Genomic DNA, 22,715 nt, shown 5'->3' on the forward strand with positions numbered 1-22,715 from the left:
GAGCATTCTGTCGCATGTACTGACTTTGGTAGTGTTACAAACGTGGACAGCAACCAATCTTCGGGTATTACTCCTGTTGTTTATACTTTGTTGAATAGATCTAAAAGTATATGCAGTGTTTTTTCGTCAATGCATTTAAATAGCTCAGTGGGTATCTGATCTGGGCCTACTGATTTTGGGGTCTTTTCATTTCTAAATGCCTGTTCTAATTCGCACATTATTATTTTCGGTCCTGTTTGTTCTTGTGATTCTTCTTGTATTATTCTATCATCGTCGAACAGTTATATTATGTATTCTTGCCAAAATCTTAGTTTATCTGTGATGTCTGCAATGAGTTTACCATTATCATTTTTGAGTATCCCATAGTGTTCTCGCGTTTTGGTATTTGTTAGTTCTTTTATTTTTTTTATGCATATTAAAGCTGTTGTATTTTCTGTCATACTTTTCTGTTTCTATGCATTGATCTGTTAACCACTTTTCGTTGGCCTTTTTATCTCTACTTTAATTCTACTTTGTAGTTCTTGATATTTTGGCTCATTTCTCAGTTTGGTTTTTCTCCTCTCTTTCATTAATGCTAGAATTTCTGAAGTCATCCACTTCTATTTTTTATTTGTCTTTTCAGGCTTTTAATTTTCTTCTGCAGCCTTTAGTAATGCCTTCTGAATATTGCTCCACTTTTCATTGACATCTTCTGATGTAAAGATTCCTTCTCCTACTTCGTTAGATTTGAGTTGACTTGTTGGATCACTTTTTGATTTATTTCTCTTTTTCTTAATTTTGTATAATCAGACATTGGTTTGTTTTTAGATATAACAATGTTTTTGAGTTTCACGTGCATTCTAACTATCAGCGGGTTATGGTCTGAGTTGACATCTGCTTCGGGGTATGCTTTTACTGTTTTAATTTGGGTTTTTGTATCTATTTTTGCCTAATATATAGTCTATTTGATTTCTGACTATGCGGTCTTTGTTGTCTGCAGGAGATCTCAAAGTGTATAATCTTCTACCGGATAGTTGGAACATTGTGTTCATTATTGCAAAATATTTATGTTGACAAAAATCCACAAGTCTATGACCTCTTTCGTTTCTGTCACCTAGTCCAAACTCTCCAGAATATTCGTCAACTTTTCCTCTCCCAAGTTTAGAATTAAAGTCCCCCATTACTATTGTAATGTCTTTTTTTTTAATAGATGTTAAAATTATGTCTAACTGAATGTAAAAATGTTCTATCTCCTCTTCATCCTTATCTGCTGTTGGTGTGTATACTTGAATTAAGTTAACTTGTTATATGTTTGTCTTCAGTTGAACCATTATCACTCTCTCCGAATAAGGAGTGAAGCTTATAATTGATTTATTAGTTTCTGTGTCTAACAAGATTGCGACTCCATAGCGATGAACCGGATCGTTTTGGGTTATAAATTTGCCGGTAAATTTGTATTAAATTGTCCAATTTTCCTGGCTGAAATAAGCTTCTTACATTCCATGCTGCAAGTCTTATTGGTCTACATTTCGGTACTCTTAGACGTGGAATTTTATTATTTAAACGAGGATTTTGCTTGCTATTGACCTAGAAGGCCTGGTCTTTTACATGATCTTTTCCTTACCTGGATGAATGAGTAGGAATGTTCTGTTAAACCGTTAATGCAGTGGTTTCCCCTTGCCTTCTGCATTCTTCTGCCGTTTACCAATTTATTGGTTCTTCCACCTTTTAAGTCGATTTCTCAGCTTCAGAACAAAATATTGTCCAGCTACCTACCGACTCATCCGCCCGAAGCCGTTGGTCGGTAAGCAGGGGATTGCTTATACCGGCAATCACTCGATCCCTATCTGCGTGGAGGTGCACCTTCTACCACGTGATGTGCAGATTCGGCTTTTTTCTTCATCGAGATTAAGACCTTTTGGCATTTCACAATCCCCCAGAGCTTTAGAAAGCATATACCCGGTATATGCTTATCTATATTTGCCAATGTAGTTAATTTTTTTTTTGAGTTACTGCACGTAGATATATTTTTAATAGTTTTTTGTTATGCAGAAACAGTTAAGCGGGTCGCACCAGAAACCTCTACTGAAACAGCTATTTACTCAAAATTAGACGGAAGTCTAAAATGGTTGTCGGCTGCTTTAAGTGAAAACAAAACATTATCCCTACCATCAGGTAAGCTAATAAATATTTCTTTTCTTTTAATAACTAATGCAGTTAATAATATTAGCGATTCTGAGTTTCAGTCAAGAGTGCTAAAAAAAGTATGTCTGAATAAATTTTGCATACTTCTCCAGTCAAATGCGCCTTTTTTATCTTTCACATACTGAGACATAGAGTGCGCTGTTACATGAGAGACGTATAGTGTTAACTCTACAATGAATTGTCAAAGATGATAATTGACTGATGAGATTAATAATTGAGGCGGTAGTTAGAGAAGTGCCTATCTGCTAAAAGTGTATTTTGAGAAACATGCATTCAAAGGTTTAACATCCATGCCTAAGACGAACCAACACATGCATTGGTTAAGTGTTTTAGTTTTAAGAATTTTCGATCCATTTATAAAATAATAGAGAACACCTTTATAAAATATGTCATTTTTTTTCTTTTCAAATGAAGAGTAATAAAACAAATTTAAAAGGTGTAAAATAATTACCGAGGTCTAAAAGGTGCCACAATAAAAAGTTTTTATTTTGTTTACACTACATTATATTTAATATAACTTTATGCTGAATTTCCTCACCATCTGAGTCATCAGCACTACTCTCATTGTCCTTTTCAGCCGATGCGCTTTCTTGAAATGTAAGTTGTAGAAGTTTCTACTTTTTTCTCTTAAGTACTGAAAAAAGCGTTAAATATATGTAACAACAAAATAAAAGGTATAATTTACAAAACCAGGATAAAAATTAGAAAAATTTATATTATCAATAAGAAAAGACATTAATTTGGGCTCAATTGAAGACACTTTAAACAAAATATAATAACAAAAGATTAGTAAAAATATACTTACTCAAACTTGAGATCCATGTTAACCATAAATAATAAACACCGTCATATCAAACACTTAACTAAATAAACAGGTTAGATCAAATCTTCGAACCAAATGCTGAAAACTAGTAAAAAATGTCCGTTCAAAGTCGTGCATCTCCATCTAGTTAAAATAAGAATCATTTCCCTAATTTTAGGCTGAAGATTTAAGCGGTTTTACATATGTAACGCTAAGAGCTTAAGGGTTAAACAAGTATTTAAAGGAAGTAAGAATACGGAAAGATAGAAGATTTTAGATTCGTGGACAAGTCACTAGAGGATTACAGGAACAAAGTGCGTCACGCTGTCCTGAATTTGAAACGGTTAGGGAACCATGTTGGAGTTCTATCACCCAGGACTACTACATGAAGAGCGTTTGGCTAATAGCCCTATCGCGCATCAGAGTGCTATAGGAGGAAAGGGATGGTCTGGAGCATTGGAGCACGGTGGAGTGACTTCTGTTTTTAACTCGAGTTAATACACCTCGCTCCAATGAATTGTTATACCCTAACGTAATTCTTAGGGGTAAACATGTCTCACAGGCTGGCTTTAATTAAATTGCTTGCATGCTTGCAAAATATAGAAAAATAGAAAATATAACGAACAACTTGGAAGCCTTGAAGATGTGGTCTTATCGTCGAATTTTCAAAAGATCATGAATTCAACGCATTTCAAACGTAGAGGTTTTAAATAGAATAGGTCAAGCAGAATGTGAATTGACAAAAATTCTAGATACTAGATACTATATGTAACATTCAACTGAAACCTTCATCAATGACTGATCTACCAATAGATGAATTGTTACATGTCGAATAAAATCGTGAAACCTATCGGTAAATTGTTATGGAAGTTATTTAAAAGAAATCTCTTTATAATTCTAAGCAGAATCTAAAAATACAATATAGGATATAACAAGTTCTGTTGATACATCCTATGTATACTTGAATATGGGTATTATAATATAATGTAGCGAGATTAAATAAAACGAGCGGTTCGAATTTATATAAATATATTTATTTATAAGTTTACAGTTCGGTAGTGCCCTTTGTGCGAAAGAACATTTAAAAAAGTACGTGTGTGCCTGTACAAAGATGCTGCTAGTAGAACTGTCAGTTCTTTCAGTTGCTGACGCAACTGTTTTACTGACACTTCTACTAGCAGCATCTTTGTACAGGCACACACGTACTTTTTTAAATGTTCTTTCGTACAAAGGGCACTACCGAACTACGCGAATGTTCCCGACGAACAATACTTTTCAAAAGTTCAAAAGTCTTTTTCAAAAATCACTGCTGAATTTATTTGCAAATCTCACACCGGACACCGACTGTAGTGAGTCCAAGAAGATACTCCAAGAACGACTTAAAACTGTTTCTTCTACTGACTGGAACTGGAATGTCTCTGGGTCTTCTCCATTCTTGTTGAGAACAGTCTTCAGTCGTTCTTGGAGTATCTTCTTGGACCCGCTGCAGTCTTCATTGCGTTCTTCCAGTTGCTCACGCAACTGTTTTACTGACTTTGAAGGATACGATCTCATCGAGTTAATGCAACACACAGTAATTCGTACGCCGGTTTCTTCACTTCAGAAGATCACTTCAAGCATGCTTCTGACAATCTTCCAGTCCAGATTATCTAGTGCATGGCCTATCTTGGGTAAGGCCAAATTCTTGATGTCGTAATTGCACACAATTTTCTTCAAATTAGTTAGAGCACGCCATATATCCTCGTATCTTGTTCTGTCTGTATACGACTTCCTGGTCACCATATACAGCAAAGATCGAGAACCATCTTCTAATCTCAGTACTCTTCCAACCTTAGGCTGCTGGTTTTTTAACTCGTCCAAACGACCGAATTTCTTATAAAATACGGATGACATACCTTTAGTCATCTCAAGATCTTGGGCAACACAGTGGGCTAGAGAGACGTTATGCGGAACACTAAAAAGATCCTGCTGAACTTCTGTGGTCACGCCGAATCTAGCACTCTTTCTCTTTGCGTAATTTGACATAAATTCATTAAAGCTTGGTCGCCGGTCATCTTTGATCTTATGTTGAAGGGTTCGTGCATCTTCTGTTTTATTTGAGCCAGCATATGGTGCAAGACGATTTATGTGAACTACTTTTGGTTTACCTTTCGGCAACTTCTTAATTCGGTATATTACGTCATTTATTTTCTTTTTATTTTCATACGGACCTTCCCATTGTCTTTGCAGTTTGGGAGACAAGCCTCGACGACGTTGTGGATTATAAAGCCAAACAAGATCACCTACTTCATAGCTTTCACTCTTGCATCGAGAATCATATTGATCTTTCATTATGTCACTGGCTATCTGGATGTGTTTTCGGGCAAGTTTATGAATGTTGTTCATTCTTAAATTCAGGCGGTCGACATAATCTTCGCTTGCAACATGTTCTTCGGAAGGTCTGCAGCCAAACGCTAGGTCGCAGGGCAAACGAACTTCACGACCTAACATCAACTGTAGCGAGATTAAATAAAACGAGCGGTTCGAATTTATATACATATATTTATTTATAACTTTACAGTTCGGTAGTATCTTAACAACTAACTCTACTTCTAACATTGTTACCTATATATACCAAAAGTATTATGTTCGAGAACATTCTGGCATAGTCCCACCTCTAATTCGCCTACGTGACCGGTTATTCTCTCTCGCACTCGATACACCGCGAAGCTTCTCGAAGAGTATTAGAGATGCAATGCAACCGTTACCTGGGCCATGCCAAAAGCATGTTCGTAACAATAATAAACGCAAAACTTACAAAAAATGTGTATATTACTATAGATATTTGCCTGGTTTAATGTCTGTAAATAAATTGTTCTATAAATATATTGTTCCTTACAGGTGAATTAAAACTTGGTGAAGATTCATTAACAATTACTCCTACTGAAACTTGTCCAAAAACACCCGAAGGCAAAGAAGGTGTTTGTTCCCTTATTAAAGATTGTCCTCAAGTATTCCCAAAGCTGACTAATTTCGAAGTGTACAAGACCTTCTCATGTGCTCTGCAGAAAGAGTAAGTTATTTTAGATAATTTAATTTTGTTTAATTTACTATGGTAAATTCAACGTTATAAAATGCTTTTTATGCTTTTGCTATCATTTCAATATCATAAATTAGTAGCTGATCATGTTTCATGTTTTAATTAAGAATCAGATCTAATAAATAATATTTCTCATCTTCCGAGAATCATGTAGTATAGAGTCTTCTTCTTCTTAGAGTGCCGTCTCCCTACGGAGGTTGGCAGTCATAATGATTCAAATCAAATCAAATCACGTAGATTCTTCAACCATGAGTTCTGCCTTCGGCCAACAGATCTTCTTTCTTGAATCTTTCCCTGTATTATGAGTCTCAAAATTTCATATTTTGGTCTCCTCATCACGCGGCCTAGGTATTCCAGTTTTCTGGTTTGTATAGTGGTGATTAGTTCTGTTTCTTTACCAACCCTCTCCAGTACTTCTTTAGTTGTAATTCTATCAGTCCATGATATTTTTAATACTCTGCGGTATAACCAGAGTTCGAAAGCCTCGATTTTTTTCAAATTGCATTTTTTTAATGTCCAAGTCTCAGCTCCATATAATAATATAACAGCGAATGGTACGTAGTCAAATTTTGATTTTTGCACGTTAGGAGTGGCTTCATTCGTATAAATGCTGATCTGGCAATCTCTATATAGTATGTTGTATAGAGTACCAGATCTATATGTTATAAGAAAGCTATCCGCTATGATTTGTTAAAATTAGAGGGTACTTTGTCTGATATTGTAGATCAACCTGATATTGTAGACCAACCTGTTGCTTCTACTCCTGATTAATAAACCTTAATTATTCTCAATCTTCAGCCTCACCTGTTAAGTCTGTTCCTGTTTATAAATGGGGTATTAAAAAATTTACTGGTAACGAACCTCTAATTCCATTTCTGGACAAGATTGAAACTTTAATGTTTTCTAGGAACTGCACTGATGAAGATTTATTCATCTCTGCAGGAGATTTATATGAAGGTGCTGCTTTTACTTGGTGGCATAATCATTTCACAAAAAAAATCTTTTAATTCATGGTCTGAATTAGTTGATTCCTTAAAGGAAACTTATGTACCTTATAATTATAAAAGAAATTTGTGGGATACGTTCTACAACACAGTATTTTAAACAACCGGTCTCTCCATATATTTCTTATATGGAGTCTTTAATACTCCGTTCTTCAAAATCAATTCCTGTGTGTGAAAAAGTGGATGAAATCATTAATGGTCTTCTTCCTGACTATGTCAAGGCTCTTGCTTTCCAGGATGTGGAATCAGTTGCAGACCTTACAAAGTATTGTGAGAAATTTGAAGCTGCTCTTACTATTTCGTATCGCAGCAAATTTTCTGTTGAGTCTCTTTCTTCTTCTTCTACATGTTGGAACTGCAACATGAAAGGCCATACTTTTCAAGAGTATAATAAACCCAAGAGAAAGTTTTGTCATGGTTGATTGAGGTATTATTTTTATAATAGTACTTCAATTCTCTTTGGTAGTCTTGTTGGGCGCCAATGTGTAACGATAAGACTACCAAAGAGAATTGAAGTACTATTATAAAAATAGTACTTCAATCAACCATGGGAGCTTATCGTCTATGCCTTGCCTAGCTCAGTATCTCAAGTGTGAGTTCGTCTTGTTTTAAACTAGGGATTGAACCTGAACTCTTAGCTGATAGCAAATAAAACAAATTTTAACCAAACATATTTATTAAAAAAAATAAGAAACAATAATCAACCCTTCCAAAGTTAACAATAATTAGTGAGAATGATACTTAGGGTATCGATGAGCTGCTTGTGTGTCCTCCCAATTAAATGTTATGTCCTCCTATGTTAAAAAAGATATTACTTGCCCTGAAAAAGTAGGGATACGTCCCGTAGCCTTCTAAAATTACATAAAACCAAGACAAAAACAAAAAAGTTTGATGCATGATAAATTACTTGGAATATCTGAAAGACATTCATATAAAAGCTTTAAAAAAAACTGGTCCATATTTCTATTCGTTTTTGTGACTAGTTATATTTATTCATATCGTGTCGATAACCAGGAAAACAGGGGAACTTGTTTATTTTACTAGTATTGTTGTTGAAAATAAACTAATTATTTATGAACTTCGTCTGCAGGTGGATGTTTTGATAAGTTGTCTCGTTCTAAAACGTGTTTAAAATAGCTTAATTCTTCAATACTCTTCCAGTTTAAATCATAATGTTTTTCTACCAATTTTCTAACTTCAACTGCTTTTTCTTATAATGTTACTCGATCTTTACTTGCTTTATGTTTACTTGCAGTTTTTACATCCTTTGCAATATAAGTACTCTCCTTTGATCTTGATATTATGAAATGCATTTCTTGTTATAAACACGATTAGCCATTATTTGCCAGCTGAAAATTTTTTACCAGCTCGGGAAGTAGAAGTTGGTGGCTCTGACTCTTTCATTAACACATAAAACTGAAGAGCTTTTTCCTGGATTAAATAACCACTTACAGCAATTCTTCTTTGAATTAGTTCCTCAATCCAAATTGCCATGGCTCTTTCTGTTCTTTCTAATAATACATACCTTGAGAAAGATGACAATTTGGGGCTTAATTTTGTACCAGAAGTTATAGATTTTCTTATAGCAACTTCATTCTTCTTAATTGTTCTTACAGTTGATTCGCCTAAATTAAAATGTTTTGAAATTGTCGTAGATCGTTATCCTTTTCCTAAACGATCTAATATTGCAATTTTCGTTTTTTTTTCTCCATTGGGCGAAATAAAATCTTAAAAAAAAAGAAATAAAAAAAAAATTAGCCCTACGATATTGAGATGGCAAAAACCTCTTCTAATGAAAAATAAAACTTTACGACACTCACTTAAAATCTTTCAATACGAAAACCGTGCTGCTTATTATACTGCAACTTGGAATCAACAAAATCTTAAACAACTTATAAAACGAAGCTAAGAGAAAAATTATTTTACAACAATAACAGGTTATACCATTTAATGCGAAACTCGCAATGATGTAATAGAGACATCATGCAACAAGGGAATCCCCGAATTGCAAAGGCTAACTTTACTGACATCTGGATGTGAATAGTTAATATTTAATTATAATAGTTAATAATAGAAATTTTTAATAGAGATTTTTTTTAATAGGGAGCTTACTGTACTTATTTTCGACATTTTCAGACACTCTTCCAGGTATCTACCATAATTAATTTGACAAATTACTCTTCCACTAACACTTTTATAGCTCATAACGTAAAACATTTTGGTCTGAAGTCAACTTTCAGTCTCATAAAAATGTCCCTCAAGCCTGTCACAGCTGCTTTTCGATTAGCAGGTGTTGTAGCTGGAAATTCTTGTAAATTATTAAAATTCGCAAGGAAAATTTAAACTAATAGTTTAACTTATAATAACATACACATATTTTTCAGATACGCTGGAATATGCTGCCCAAAGAAAGATGAAGTTTCTGCTTGAAATTGTTGTTGCTTGTTAATTTTTAATCAAATTTAGATCAAATTTAAATGTAATGCAATGTTTAATAAATAATTTAGTGCAATATTTTGAGTTGTTTTTTTAGTTTAGTCTTTACCATAACACAGATACACAATTAAATATTTTATATTTTTTGGGGATGGCCACCATAACCATGGAATAAACCAAATATTTGACTTTTCCTTCTGATATCTTCTTCAAAGAACCTTATTAAATATTAAAGATGATATAACCTGTAAATATTATTTTTTCTGTCGTAGCAGAAGTTACTGCATTTGAAACTACAGCAGCGCCTCATCATCATGGTGCTACAGCCCTTAGAGGAGCTCGATCTTCTCAAGCTTTCTGCGCCATTCTACTATGTTCCTTGCTGGGATTTTCCGTTGGCAACACCGAGCAGCGCCTACTGTTACGGATTACCCTTTTTTTCAAGGCATCTGTCTCAACAGAATAATAAGATAAAAGCGTCATGTCAAATTCAGTTTCTAGTAAAGACCATGTGGTCCTTAAATCTTACGACGCACAAAAATGGCAGACTGCTGTAATGTCCTTTCCACCAGATCTTTCCTAGCACACCATTACTAGATACAATATGATCAAAGTATTAATTTGTCATCGATATATGTGACATTTCTTTGTGCTGAGTTTTAACTTAGCTGCACGTAATTGGTGGAACAATTCCCTCAGATTATTGAAATAATTTTCGAATGTTCTAACCAAAATTGCAATATCCGAATAAACCACACATGTTTGCTATGTTAGCCATTTTAAATCGGGTCATTGTCCATTATTACCTTAAATGAAGAGGGAGATAATTTACAGTATGATGCTTATCTATAGAATAAACTGATTATTTCAGAAATCGAAGATTTTAAAAAACTCTTAAAACACGTCAATTTTAATTCTTGAATGACCATCAATTGCTACATATGAGTAGGACATTACGTTATCAGTGTTGACCTAATGACGTAATCGACGATTCTTTTAAATACAAACCAAGGCCAAAGGACACCTCAGTTGAAAAGTCTCCTATTCGCCTTTGCAACGATGTAATTATTTGAATATTTATTTCTACAGGGCTAACCAAAACTGTTGATTGATATATAAATACAATAGATTTTTAGTAAAATACAATCAAATTATAAGAAATGTTGAAATTGACCCCCTTATGCAATCATGCACTGAGAAAGACAGGCAGAACTTTTATCGTTTTTGATGACTTCAGGAGTTATTTGTGTAATTTCCGGTCTGATAGGCTCATTCAGCTCTTCTACATTATTCGTTCGAGTCTGATACACTTTTCTCTTAAAATATCCCCATAGAAAAGTCTAACGGTGTCAAATCTGGAGACATTGGAAGCCATTCGATATATTTTCTTCTACCTATCGTACCTCAATTTCATACCCCAAGGCCGTAGTTTGGGGAAGCCCCATCCTGTTGTAAGAACAAATTTTATTTTATTTTTATTAATTTTTGGATTATTCATAACATTTATTTAAACTTATTTGTTAGAAAAAAATGTGCTGTATTTCACTTTTGTTTCATTTTATTAACTGTGGCATCTAGGGAGTGGGCTTCTGGTACCTAATATAGACCTAAATAAGAATATTTTGTTTTACTAAGATCCATTTTTTGATATTTGGGTTTTTTATTTCCAATTTGATTCCATGAATCTAAATGTAATACAAAATTAAGATATAAAGCACGAAGAATCCTGAGATATTAATTTATGTAAAGACAAAATTTCTAAACAAACTAATTTAGAGATTTCTGTATTAAGTATTGTTACCAAAAATGAACTAGTACATATTTAGTGGGCTTTATATAGTACATTTACTTTATTCATTGTATATCTCCTTGATTTCGCGAACTGTTTTGTGTGGGTCAGTTTTTGAAATGTTTCAAAACTTATTTAAATTTCTAATATATTTAAATTTCGGGGCCATTGCATTAAGCATTCAACTGTAATACACAATGGTAATACCAAAGAAAAGAATATAAACGCATATTTATGCGTCTATATATAAAAAAATATATTAATTCTTTGGTAATACACTACACATTATAGTGTATTCTACTGTTCGTAGAGGGCCCATGATCAGTAATGTATATTATGTTGCCTAACTTCAGTGGGTTTCTTTCATTCCCTTTACCAATTTGTGTCTGATTGCGGCTGTCAGTAAATTTTATGCAACCATTGTTGACTTTATTGAAATCATATATTTGGGATAGTCGAACAGTAGTTTGGTGAAACTAAACTTGAGAGATCGGGAGATCGCTACAAAAACCGCGTGACTGTCATGAGTCACGTGTTTAAGGTGAAGTTGTCAAAATTGTGTATACAGTGTGTATCATCAAAATAAGTTTTTACATAGGGAGTGGCTTTTTTCTACTTTCTTAACTTAAATAAAGGTCTTCTGAAAGTACCGTTCTTCATTACTCTGCCTCCTTTGTAAATCAGTAATTTTTACTGATCATATCGACCTAGTGAATAACATTGACTTTTGTAAACAGTGTAGCTATTTTTATTGCCTGCTTTAATTGACTTGCGGTTTATATTTATTGTGTTTACCGTACTAAGTCGGTCGTTTTATATGAAGTTTGCGAACAGTTGACGAAAAACAACCTGGTCAGTGCGTGAGTCTTTTTCGTTGTAAAAAAATCGAAAAGGGCGTTCAACTGTACGGAGACGGGATCGATTATTCGTGCTATCAAAATACTCAATGTTTCTGTGGAAAGTGATCTTTTTAAGTCATCAGTATTAGGACTTCAACGGGGTGTAAGTAACAATTATTCAATAATAAATATCAAATATAACTAAAAATATTATTGCGATAGAGAGTTTCCCTCCGAAATATGTGTAGCAATAAATTTACTTAAGTCATTATTCAGATTTCAGAAAATTCTAGTCAAATTAAATAATTACCCTGTGTGACATATAATTGACTGAAAAAGTAACAAAAATTGTTGCAATGTCGAAATTTTATTATTACCAAAATACTAAATATATAAATATCTGGTTTGCATTTCTGTAAAACTATGTTAATCACAATGAACAAATCATTAAATATCTTATAAATGATGGGGTGAAAATAAGGACAAGTACCTACTTAGCATTGTTATAATTGTTCAAAATATTAGTTTGAAAGTACAAGAAACTATGACTTCAATTGTAATTTTCATGCTATTACATTCTTCTTAATAACATTGATTATTTTTGATTTTGTGTTATACATATGTAGGTATAAATGTTTGATAGAAGCACATTGCACTTAATATTATATGTTTAAAGAAATAAACAATAAAGGAATTGGGTACTGCATGAATTAAACTTGACATACCATAAGAAATTTATAAACCTCTGCTATTATTTTCATAAGAGAAAGAACATGTTCAAAATTGGTAATTCAATATAAAATCTTGTGGGGTATACTTGCTGAGGGTGTCAATGTAGTCTTCACATTTTTATTGATGTATGATGAAACAAATATGATATTTTTTTAAATTAATTAAAATTTTAACCAAAAGACATCTTAAAATTTCATACAATTGTAAACTCTGCTTTATTGAAACCTCTTTTATTTTGGCTTCTTAATCAGATTTCAAAAAGTATTTATTCCCAGTCTAATTCCCACTTTTTATAACTGTATATTTTCTTAGTACTTACCTATTATTGTCAATTGTATAACAAATGTATACAGTATACTAAATAAATGCTCATTTGTATAAAGAGCACTTCATTTTAATGGTCACCTTGCATATAAATATATCCCAGTGGTATTGCATATTATAGTACATTGTTTTTCATCATGTATTTTATTTGCACATTATTTATAACCCCATCTCAAACTTTCTAGGATGAATTTTCATTTCAAACCTGATTTTGTATAAATAATTTTAACTGCTATAGAATCTCATTCATCTAAGTATATGTTAATATATTGTGGCCACAATTGGGCTTTAAGCTACTAATACTGTTTTTTTTTGTTTGGTTTTACTTCATGTGCATATTTTATTCAGCACTAGTTAAGCGTGTTCTATACCTTCTGAGCTTGGTTAGGGTGTGTTTATATGTGGTAATTATTACATATGGAAACAACTAAAATTGATAAAGTACTAAAGGACACATTAAATGATACAATGATTATCCTGTTTTGGATAAATTTTTTAAATACATAGTCTTATTAAATTTGAAACAAAAGAAAAGGAGATTGAGTGAATGGAGATAAATCTCCCAGAAGATATTGACCATATTCTTGGGAATATATATATTTTAATGTGTGCCATACAATATTAAACAAGAAAAATCAAAAAATACAGAGGAATATTTGAGTATACTTTTTATTTTCATTTAGGATTTGTAAAACAAGCCAATTTTACAACAAAAACGAAATTGAGTAAAATGAGCGGAGGTCTTACAAGCCAGTATTAGTCACTTTCTTAAACAGATTCAATTAATATTATTTACAATTTCCTTATATTCCAATGGATTTATTTATTAAAATGAAGTAGTTCCTTGCTGTTCTCCAGTAGGGTTCCTGCACTGAAATTAGGGTGAACTTTAAATACCTTCGTGCACTACCTCACTATATAATGAAAATCACAATGTATAACTTCATTAGTGAGGTAATAAGGTGCCTTAACAATCTATCCAATGACTTTAGAATAAAATCTGTGCAGGATTGCAATTGAATTTGCTTGCACAACCACACAATTGAATGTTATAGGTCCAGATAGGTTTCAGATTACTTTATACTCCTCTCAGTTTTATTTTCAAGTTATAATTTAGATCTTCCAAGAAGTCAGTACAGTTGTCTCAATATTATTCTCTAGATACTTCCTAGATATTTTGCGAGATGAGAAATTAAAAGTATCATCAGATAATGTGGTTAAGAAGTGTTAATTAGTTAAAAATAGATGAGCCATATATATATTAGGTGTACAAAATTGGACCAAGCATACCACCTTGAGATAGAATGGTGTTTACACTGTTTCATTGTTGTCAGTATATTTTAAATATCCCGTAGTATTTCGAAAGGTATTATATGACATTCAAAAGAACTGCAAAACAATAGCACAGTTCATCCAGATCCTGATATATGATTTGCTGTATGCACTTGATAAATTTCAGTTAGATATTGATGAAACCCAAATAAATGAGCTATTTAACTATTTCGTATTGTAATGGAAAATAGCCTAATCTGATTACATTAATGTAAATTTGCGTTATCGAGAAGCAGGCATTTTGTTGTAGTTCATCAGCATCACTGGTAGACATAATCATTTAATACATACTATTTCTAAACTTATTTTCTCTGGTCTTCTCCATATTATAATCCATTCTTTGGACATGTCTGGCCTAATTCCACTTTACTGTACTTATTCTTTGCAGAGCATCTGGTACTCCAGTTCATTTTGAAATTTCTGTACCTATTTAGAATTATGAGTCCGACATTATTCGTTCCATTGAATACTTTGCGATTTGATTATTATTGACTATTGTTCTTATTAGGGTTAGGGTTTCTTCCCGATACATATGAGGATTAGCAGAACAAATTGATCGAAAACTCTCCATTTAAGATATACGAGAGGCTCTCATTTCAGTGTGTCTTCAGGTAACTGAAGGCAGTTCTTGTCAGTCCTAATCTCTGGTAGAGTTCACATGTTTTGCTATCCCTATTTATACATATTTTATGTCCCTGATATTTATATGAACCAGTCTCATCTATTTGAGTTCGATTGATTTTGCTATTTTTGCTGAGAACCAAGTTTGTCATTAGCTGTGTTTTGAGAAAGTTATCTTTCCAGCATTTTTTGGCATTATCAATATGGTCTACAATTAGAACTGTTTCATCTGTGAATCTCAGTTTTGTTATCATTTCGCCGCTGATATATTTTTTCAAGTCATTCCCATTTATATATTTTCATGTATATTTGAGTATTATGATATTGTCTCCTTGTTGTACATCTCTTTCAATTTGAAATTTCTTAGTGTCTTCATGGAAACTAATACTTGTTTTGTTTTCGTAGATATATTTGATTATTGTAGTATGTCAGTGTCTATTCTACAGTCTACTAAAACTTCTGTGGTTTATTGTACTTCATAGTTTTTTGATAAGCCTCTTTAAGACTTAAAACCATGACCTAAATTCTACTTGCTTATGCAGTTGGTAGAGATCTAGTTTGGCATTTCATCATCATCATTGGCACTACATGCCTTTATAAGTCAAAGCCTTCTTTACAACATTCTTTATTTCGTCCTATATCTAGCAACTCATCTACATCCTTTAACTTTGATGGATTTGAAGTCATCTTCCAAGTTGCCAAGGGCCTAAATTTTGATCTACTTCTAGTATGCCGTCTCACTGGTCCTCTTCAGTCAAATACTTTTTTCACTGTCGCATCTTCCTTCCTTCTGATTACACAACGTCAGCTTCCCCGAAGCTTCTATATAATTTACAGTGTAGCTTATATGCTACAAACCATGTTCTTTTGATCCTTCCTACATTCTTCTTAGAATCTGTTGCTCGAAATGCTTAAGAAGTTTTTGTTCATTCTGTGTGAGTTACCACGTTTTAGCTTCGTGTATTAAAACTGGTCTTGTTAGTGTTCTATCGGTCAGTTTAATTTTTCTTGGAAGTTTTGAGACTATTTATCTTTCTAGGCCATAGTAACAGACCTAAGTAAATGAAGGTGTCTGCACCCTCTAACTCCATATCGTCATTATTAGTCTAGGTATCTGATTACCAGACTTGGAGATGCACATATATTTCATAACATTATAGCGTTACCATATGGTAACGCTAACGTTTCCGTGTTTGTGACGTGTTGTGTCCATGATATTTTCCACATTCTTCGATAACACCGCATCTCAAAGCTGGTAAGTATTTTTTCAGTTGCGTCCGTAATTATCCAGGCTTCAACTCTATATAAAAATGATAGAGAATATGTAGCATTTCAACACTCTAGTTCGAATTACTATTCCCAGTTTTCCATTGCGATAAATATAGTTTTCACCTTATTGAAAGCGCTTCCGGCTATTGAATTACACTGTCTAGCTATGGAGACGTGGACAAAGAAGAGAGAGATCAAGTACAAAAAGTAAATCGACTGGCATGATGCCTCAATAACAATATATGGCGAAACAGACACATTAACACTGAGATGAAATCAAGAATTTATAAAGCCAGTGTAAGACCAATAATGACATATGCATCAAAAACAAGATCTGACATAGCCACAACGCAAAGGCTACTGGAAACGGCAGAGATAAGAGTACTAAGAAGAATTGCAGGAAATAGACCCGTGAGAAGAAAGAAAGAGGAGACCCGTGTCGTCAAAATAGCAAGAGATAAGTCACCAATAGGCAGAGGAAGTATCGGACGCCCGCGCAAAAGGTGGAGTGACAACCTTCCACAGAGGTATTAATCCGCCAATGAACAAGCAGAATTGCTTATAAAGAGGAAGAAGAAGTATATTGTTTTTTTTCTATCTTGTTCTTACTGGCAATCATGATTTTTGTTTTTTTTGTGTTCAGACTCATTCCATATCTCTCTCAGTACTGCAGAGTGCGATCAACCAAAATTTGCAGCCCTTCTGTTCCGTTAATTGATATGCCTTCGTTGACGTCTTCTAGTGTCTCTTTAAACATCTCCTCTGAGTACATATTAAAAGTATCCCCGTAGAGGGGATAGTACACATCCTTGTCGTACTCCTCTTCTTATAGGTGCCTATTTAGATTTTTGTTGGTCTACTTGTATTATGACTTTCTGAGATTGGTATAATTTTGTTATGATTCTCACATCCTGATCATCTATTTCTGTGTTCCGTAATATGTTTGCCAGCCTTCTGTGTTGTATTTTGTCGAAGGCTTTCGCAAAGTCAACTAGACATATGAATACCACAAAGTTGACATCTCGACACCGTTCTATGATGTCTGACGGTCCCCAGGATCTTCTCTAACTCTTCATTTTTCTGTAGCGTTAAGTTGTCCTTGTCTTTTTACTTTCTGGGCTTCCTTGTGTATTTGTTCTTTGATCTGTTTGCAGAGATCCGCTTCTTTTAGTCTTCTTAATTCTGGGTGTTTTGGTGGTTTTTTTTATTTTCTTTAGTTTAAGTTTCATATCTGCTAAAACAAGGTTGTGGTCACTTCCTATATCTACCACTGGCTAAGCTTTAGTCGATACTATGGGGTTACGGAATCTTTGGTTTATAATGACGTAGTCAATCTTGGTTTTTACTATGTTCTCGCCGTCATCTTGTCCTTGCAAAACTGAACTAGCCTCTCTCCTATCTCTTCACGTGTTCCTAGTCTATATTCGCCCACTAATTATTTATCTCTTTCTTTCCTTACCTAGGCATTAAAGTTGCCTAAGGTAATATTAGCTTCCTCTTTTTGGTTTCTTCCAGTGTTTTGTCTAATTAATTGTAAAAGCTGTCTATTTCTTCCTCTGTGCTATCAGATGTCGGTGCATATGCTGTAATGATGTTTATGGCACGGCATGGTGTTTAATTTCATTAGTTTAATTCTGTTCGTTTTCGGTATAAACCGATTTTTGACTAATTTTTCGGTTTCTTTGTTGATGACAATAGCTACTCCATTGCGAGCTGGTGGGGTGTTATCTCCAGAGTAATAAAACACGTAGCTGTCTATTACACTTCTGCCGCTGTTAGGCTATCGAACTTCACTACATTCAAGGATGTCTATTTATAAGCGTAGCATATCTTGTATCAGTTTATGAGCTTTTCCTTGTTGATATAGACTTCATACATTCCACGTACCTATTCTTTTGTGTTTTGAGTTGAATTGCAGCTTGTATAGGTGTTTTCTTCAGCATATCACAGGAGTTTCGTTTGCCGACCACCGTGGTTTATGCCTCTCCTGCCGGATCTCGGATTTCGATTACTGTGATCAGTGCTGTTTACGTTTTTTATTGTCATTGCCATGATGACTGTTCTAGCGATATCGTACAGCTCTTTAATGCGGTAGTTTTCCGTTGCTTTCCGTATCTCCACGCCGTTGATTTACAGGTGATTTACAGGTGTTTAATAGGCAGAGATATCTAGTATGGGCATTCCCAGATATTGGTGAGTGTCTTCCTCGTCTTCAAGCTGTAACTCTGAGGGAAATGGTGTGTTTCTATAGACAGTACATATTGTTGCAGACAGCCACACTCTAAGAGAAATGAATAAAACTGTTTCGAAGGCAATCAGGAGAGATTTAACGAAATTTAAACCGATAATATTAAACGCACTATAGAGGAAAATAACAGCCTAAAAGTTCTATGTAGAAAGCTATGGGAAATGCGAAATTTATAAATTAAGAAACAATCAAAATGAAATAATATCACGTAGAGACGAGTTAATACAGTTCGTCGAAGAGTTTTACGAGGAATTATATGGAAGTAGACGAGAAGATTAAACAGGATTACAAACAGTCATTTCAAAGATCATGAATCAAGATTCCGAACTAATGCCAGCGATAAAGGTAGATGAGATTCGACAAGCATTAAGAAAAATGAAAAATAACAAAGCCCCAGGACAGGATGGAATTGTAATAGAAGCTTTCGTAGAGGAGATATGCTATTTAATGAATTAAGGAAACTGTTTAATCTATGTTTGCAGCAAAGAGAAGGACCCAACGAATCGAACAATGATATAGCCATCCGTTTGCATTAAAAAAGAGATAGAACGGACTAGGTTAGTGACATCAAGATTGGAGAAAAAATTAGATTTCTATCAACCGAGAGAGCAGGCAGGATTCCGTTCAAATTATGGTACCAATGATCACCTTCATACAGTAAAGACACTCATTGAAAAATCAATAGAATACAACAAACCTCTTGTCCTCACTTTCATAGATTTTCATAAAGAGTTCGACACGATCGAAATAGATAGCCTTATAGAAGCAATGAATGATAGCAGGATTGACCATAGGTATAGTGAACTTATTTACAATATTTACAAAAATGCCACTATGACTGTTAAGATACACGATAAAACCCGACCAATAAAAATAAAACGTGGGATAAGGCAAGGAGATACATTGTCACCGAAATTATTCATAACGGCATTAGAGTGTGCCTTTAAAATGGTCAATTCGGACCACAGAGGAGTAACAATCGACGGCGAAAAGTTTAACCATCTCCGTTTCGTAGATGACTGTGTCCTTATCACAGATAATTTAGGAGAAGCCACAGATATGTTAAATGAATTGGACTTTGCATGTTCGAAGGTGGGACTTAACTTTACCAAAACTAAGTTTATGATAAATATGGTCCCCAATAACCATTTAACTATTCAAGACAAAGTGGTAGAACTGGTGGATATTTGGTTCATGGAATAAGAATCAGCAAGGATAACCAAACATGCGAAATCCAATGACGAATTACTTTAGTGTGGCAGCCTTTGGAAACTGCGAGACACACTTAGGGCCAACATACTTTCTTCTTCTTTAAATTTCATCTTCTATTGAAGCTTGGAAATCATTATCACTATGCGTACCCTGTTGACTGCCGCTCTAAACATGCCAACATACCAATTAGCCTCAAAAGAAAAGTATTTGACCAATGCGTATTACCGGTCATGACCTATGGGGCGGAAACTATGACTCTAACCAAGATAAGAAATTGAGAGTGGCATAAAGACGAATGGAACGGTCCATGCTGGGAGTGACGTTGCGGGACCGAATAAGAAACGAAGATCTGCGAAGAAGGACGAGTATTGCTGATATTATGGAACACATAACGGAACTAAAATGGAATCGGGTAGGCCATGTAGCGAGAATGCACGACTCACGATGGACGAGCAAAATTACAAATTGGAGGCCAAAGCAGACAAAGGTAGTAGAGGAAGACCAGCTACACGTTGGGTTGACGGCATCAGGCGTATCCCCAAAAATTGGCAACAAAGAGCACACAATCGTAAAGAATGGAGGAGTATAAGGTAGGCCTATGTCCAGCAGTGGACTTGATAAATGAAGGCTGGATGATGATGATGATGATGATGATGATATGTTGTTGAGTTAATCAATTTTATAATAGTCTTCCATACTATTGGTGCACTATGATTGTTTTCTCGTGAATTATTTTCCCTTTTGTCCAATTTTTTGTTCAATTGCATTAATATAAATTCTTGTATTTGAATATGTAACGAGCTATTCGATAAGTAAAAAAATATAAGTAAGTTAGTAAGTACATAGGCTACTCTCGAGTAAGATTAAATTAGATGTGTTTGTAATTAGAGAGAAATTAATTTGATATCAATGATAAATTAGTAGATTATCTTCTCACCTATATTAATAGCCTAAATGAGGTTAAAAGCTAATTGAAAATAATATCTTTGTGAGACAATTTTACCTACTTAATTTTAACAAGCAGGATGTATTCAGTTTACATTAATTGCACGAAATAAAATAATCAATATTACTTAAGAAGCGATAAAACTCAATCACTAAACTTCTGTTACATTGGAAGACAAGTCGGTGTGTTTATGAGAGTGATAAATTTTTAATACATTTACTTGTTGCCCAGAATTATATAAAAACAATTTGTTATCTTTATCTCTGTCATACTTAACAAGATAAGATTTCGTCACAACACACAACAACAAGAGCACATCCAGTGTGATTATCTTATTAAAATCAATTCTGACATTTTAGACCATTATTAAACAGTTTAGTAGAGGTCAGATTTATATAGAGTGAGTGTGGTATGACATCGGGGCCGGGCTTCATTCTACAAAAATTCAATCAAGTCTTCCGTTCCAGGTACAAAAAAAATGCTGCAGGACTTGACATAGAGGGACCCTCTACCGGCGGGAGGGCCGCGAGAATGCTGATAATGCCTTCGGTGCTGGAAGAAGTGGAGGACAACTCCGTATTTACCCCTTTAGTGGACTCCAGTGGTATACGAGTGATCCCACCTAGCCCTTCTTCAAAACCTTTGAAGAATATTAGTGAAATCAAAAGCCTTCTTCAGCAGGGCCGAAAGCAAGAAGTGAAACAAATTTTACGGAATAATTCTTGGCCTGTCAACAGTCCAATCCGAACCGAACTGTGGCCAGAATTGTGTACACAGCATCATAATGACAAATCCAATTTTATGGAGGGGTTCTACTGGGATATGGTTAATCAGGTTTACGGGACCACCGATCTACCAGACAAATCTGTAAGTTTGCCACCCTTTGTGGAACCGTCTCACTGTCAGTCATATTATATGACACATAAAGGAAGAAGTATTACAGATCGTGTTGTGTCAGTGTTAGGATATGCTTGCCCCGATATTGTTTATAGTCCAACAATATATCCGATATGTGCTCTACTTCTTCACTTCATGACTGGTAAGTTTTTACTTTAAATATATTTTAGATAAACTAATTCATATAATAATGATAATTTCAAAAATGTTCTAAATAAAAAATCTACAAATTTTTTTATCAAAACACTTAAAATATTGATGAGCGGCTGATATTTCAACCAAACACAATATAATGAAAAACAGAAGAAGCCTCGAAAGTTTGTAGATTATTCCTTAAACTATTTGTTTAATATATTCGTAGATGATGCAATTTTTCTACCGTTTACCATCTACTACATTTTCTACCCCTTACCATACTGTTGTTTCTGTAGTAGATGTATAAAATATTTCCATTTTTTGTCACGTTCTTCTAGTACTTCCTTTTTTTCTTTTTCCCAAGAAACCTGCTGTTTAAAATTGTTTCATTTAGGCATTAGTGTGAAAATCCTTTTTGCTGTTTTGTCTCAATTCTGTCTAGCAGTGTTATTAGATTAAATTGTTCTGTTCCTATTTCAAAACTGTCTGTTTTTGGTATCTTAGTTTTTCAAATATAATTTTAGTTTCATAATAAGCCTTAAGTAAAAAAAATTAGTTTGTAGAGAAAATGGAATCCTCAAAAAAAGATATTTCAAAAACAAAGTTTCTTTACATTACATATACATTACAGCGTCTATATTGCAAGATTAGTTCACTTTCAGATACAAATGTTTACTTATCTATGTATTTTACTGACCTTCTCTTGTATTTCGTACTAGTTACTCTTGTCTTATATTTAATTGTGTTATATCTCACTTGTCAAAACATTTACAAGAAGAATAAGAAGGCATTTTGTGATCTTCTTCTTTAACGTATTATATATCCTAGATATTGTAGTTTGCTGTCCTTTATTGGAATTTTACCTT

General features: G+C 33.9%; 2 protein-coding genes across 8 annotated transcripts in view; both read left to right on the forward strand.

The window, feature by feature from the left end:
• LOC140444611 (inter-alpha-trypsin inhibitor heavy chain H4-like) overlaps positions 1-6,009 on the forward strand; it is a 38,379-nt gene extending 32,370 nt beyond the window's left edge. The window contains exons 12-13 of the mRNA XM_072536372.1: positions 2,032-2,154; positions 5,867-6,009. The gene's annotated coding sequence lies outside the window, so the exon portion shown is untranslated. The remainder of the gene's footprint in view (positions 1-2,031; positions 2,155-5,866) is intronic.
• Positions 6,010-11,748: 5,739 nt separating this feature from the next.
• sky (GTPase-activating protein skywalker) overlaps positions 11,749-22,715 on the forward strand; it is a 266,810-nt gene continuing 255,843 nt past the window's right edge. For 3 of the 7 annotated variants that reach the window (XM_072535397.1, XM_072535392.1, XM_072535391.1), the window contains exon 1: positions 21,129-21,856. In XM_072535397.1, coding sequence (XP_072391498.1) covers positions 21,229-21,856 — 628 coding nt within the window. In that variant the 5' untranslated portion in view covers positions 21,129-21,228. Of the gene's footprint in view, positions 12,297-21,126; positions 21,857-22,715 lie in introns of those variants that run through there. The other 4 variants (XM_072535396.1, XM_072535393.1, XM_072535394.1 and 1 more) reach the window with 4 other exon arrangements.

The sequence above is a fragment of the Diabrotica undecimpunctata genome, chromosome 6, assembly GCF_040954645.1.
Source record: "Diabrotica undecimpunctata isolate CICGRU chromosome 6, icDiaUnde3, whole genome shotgun sequence".
NCBI lineage: Eukaryota > Metazoa > Arthropoda > Insecta > Coleoptera > Chrysomelidae > Diabrotica > Diabrotica undecimpunctata.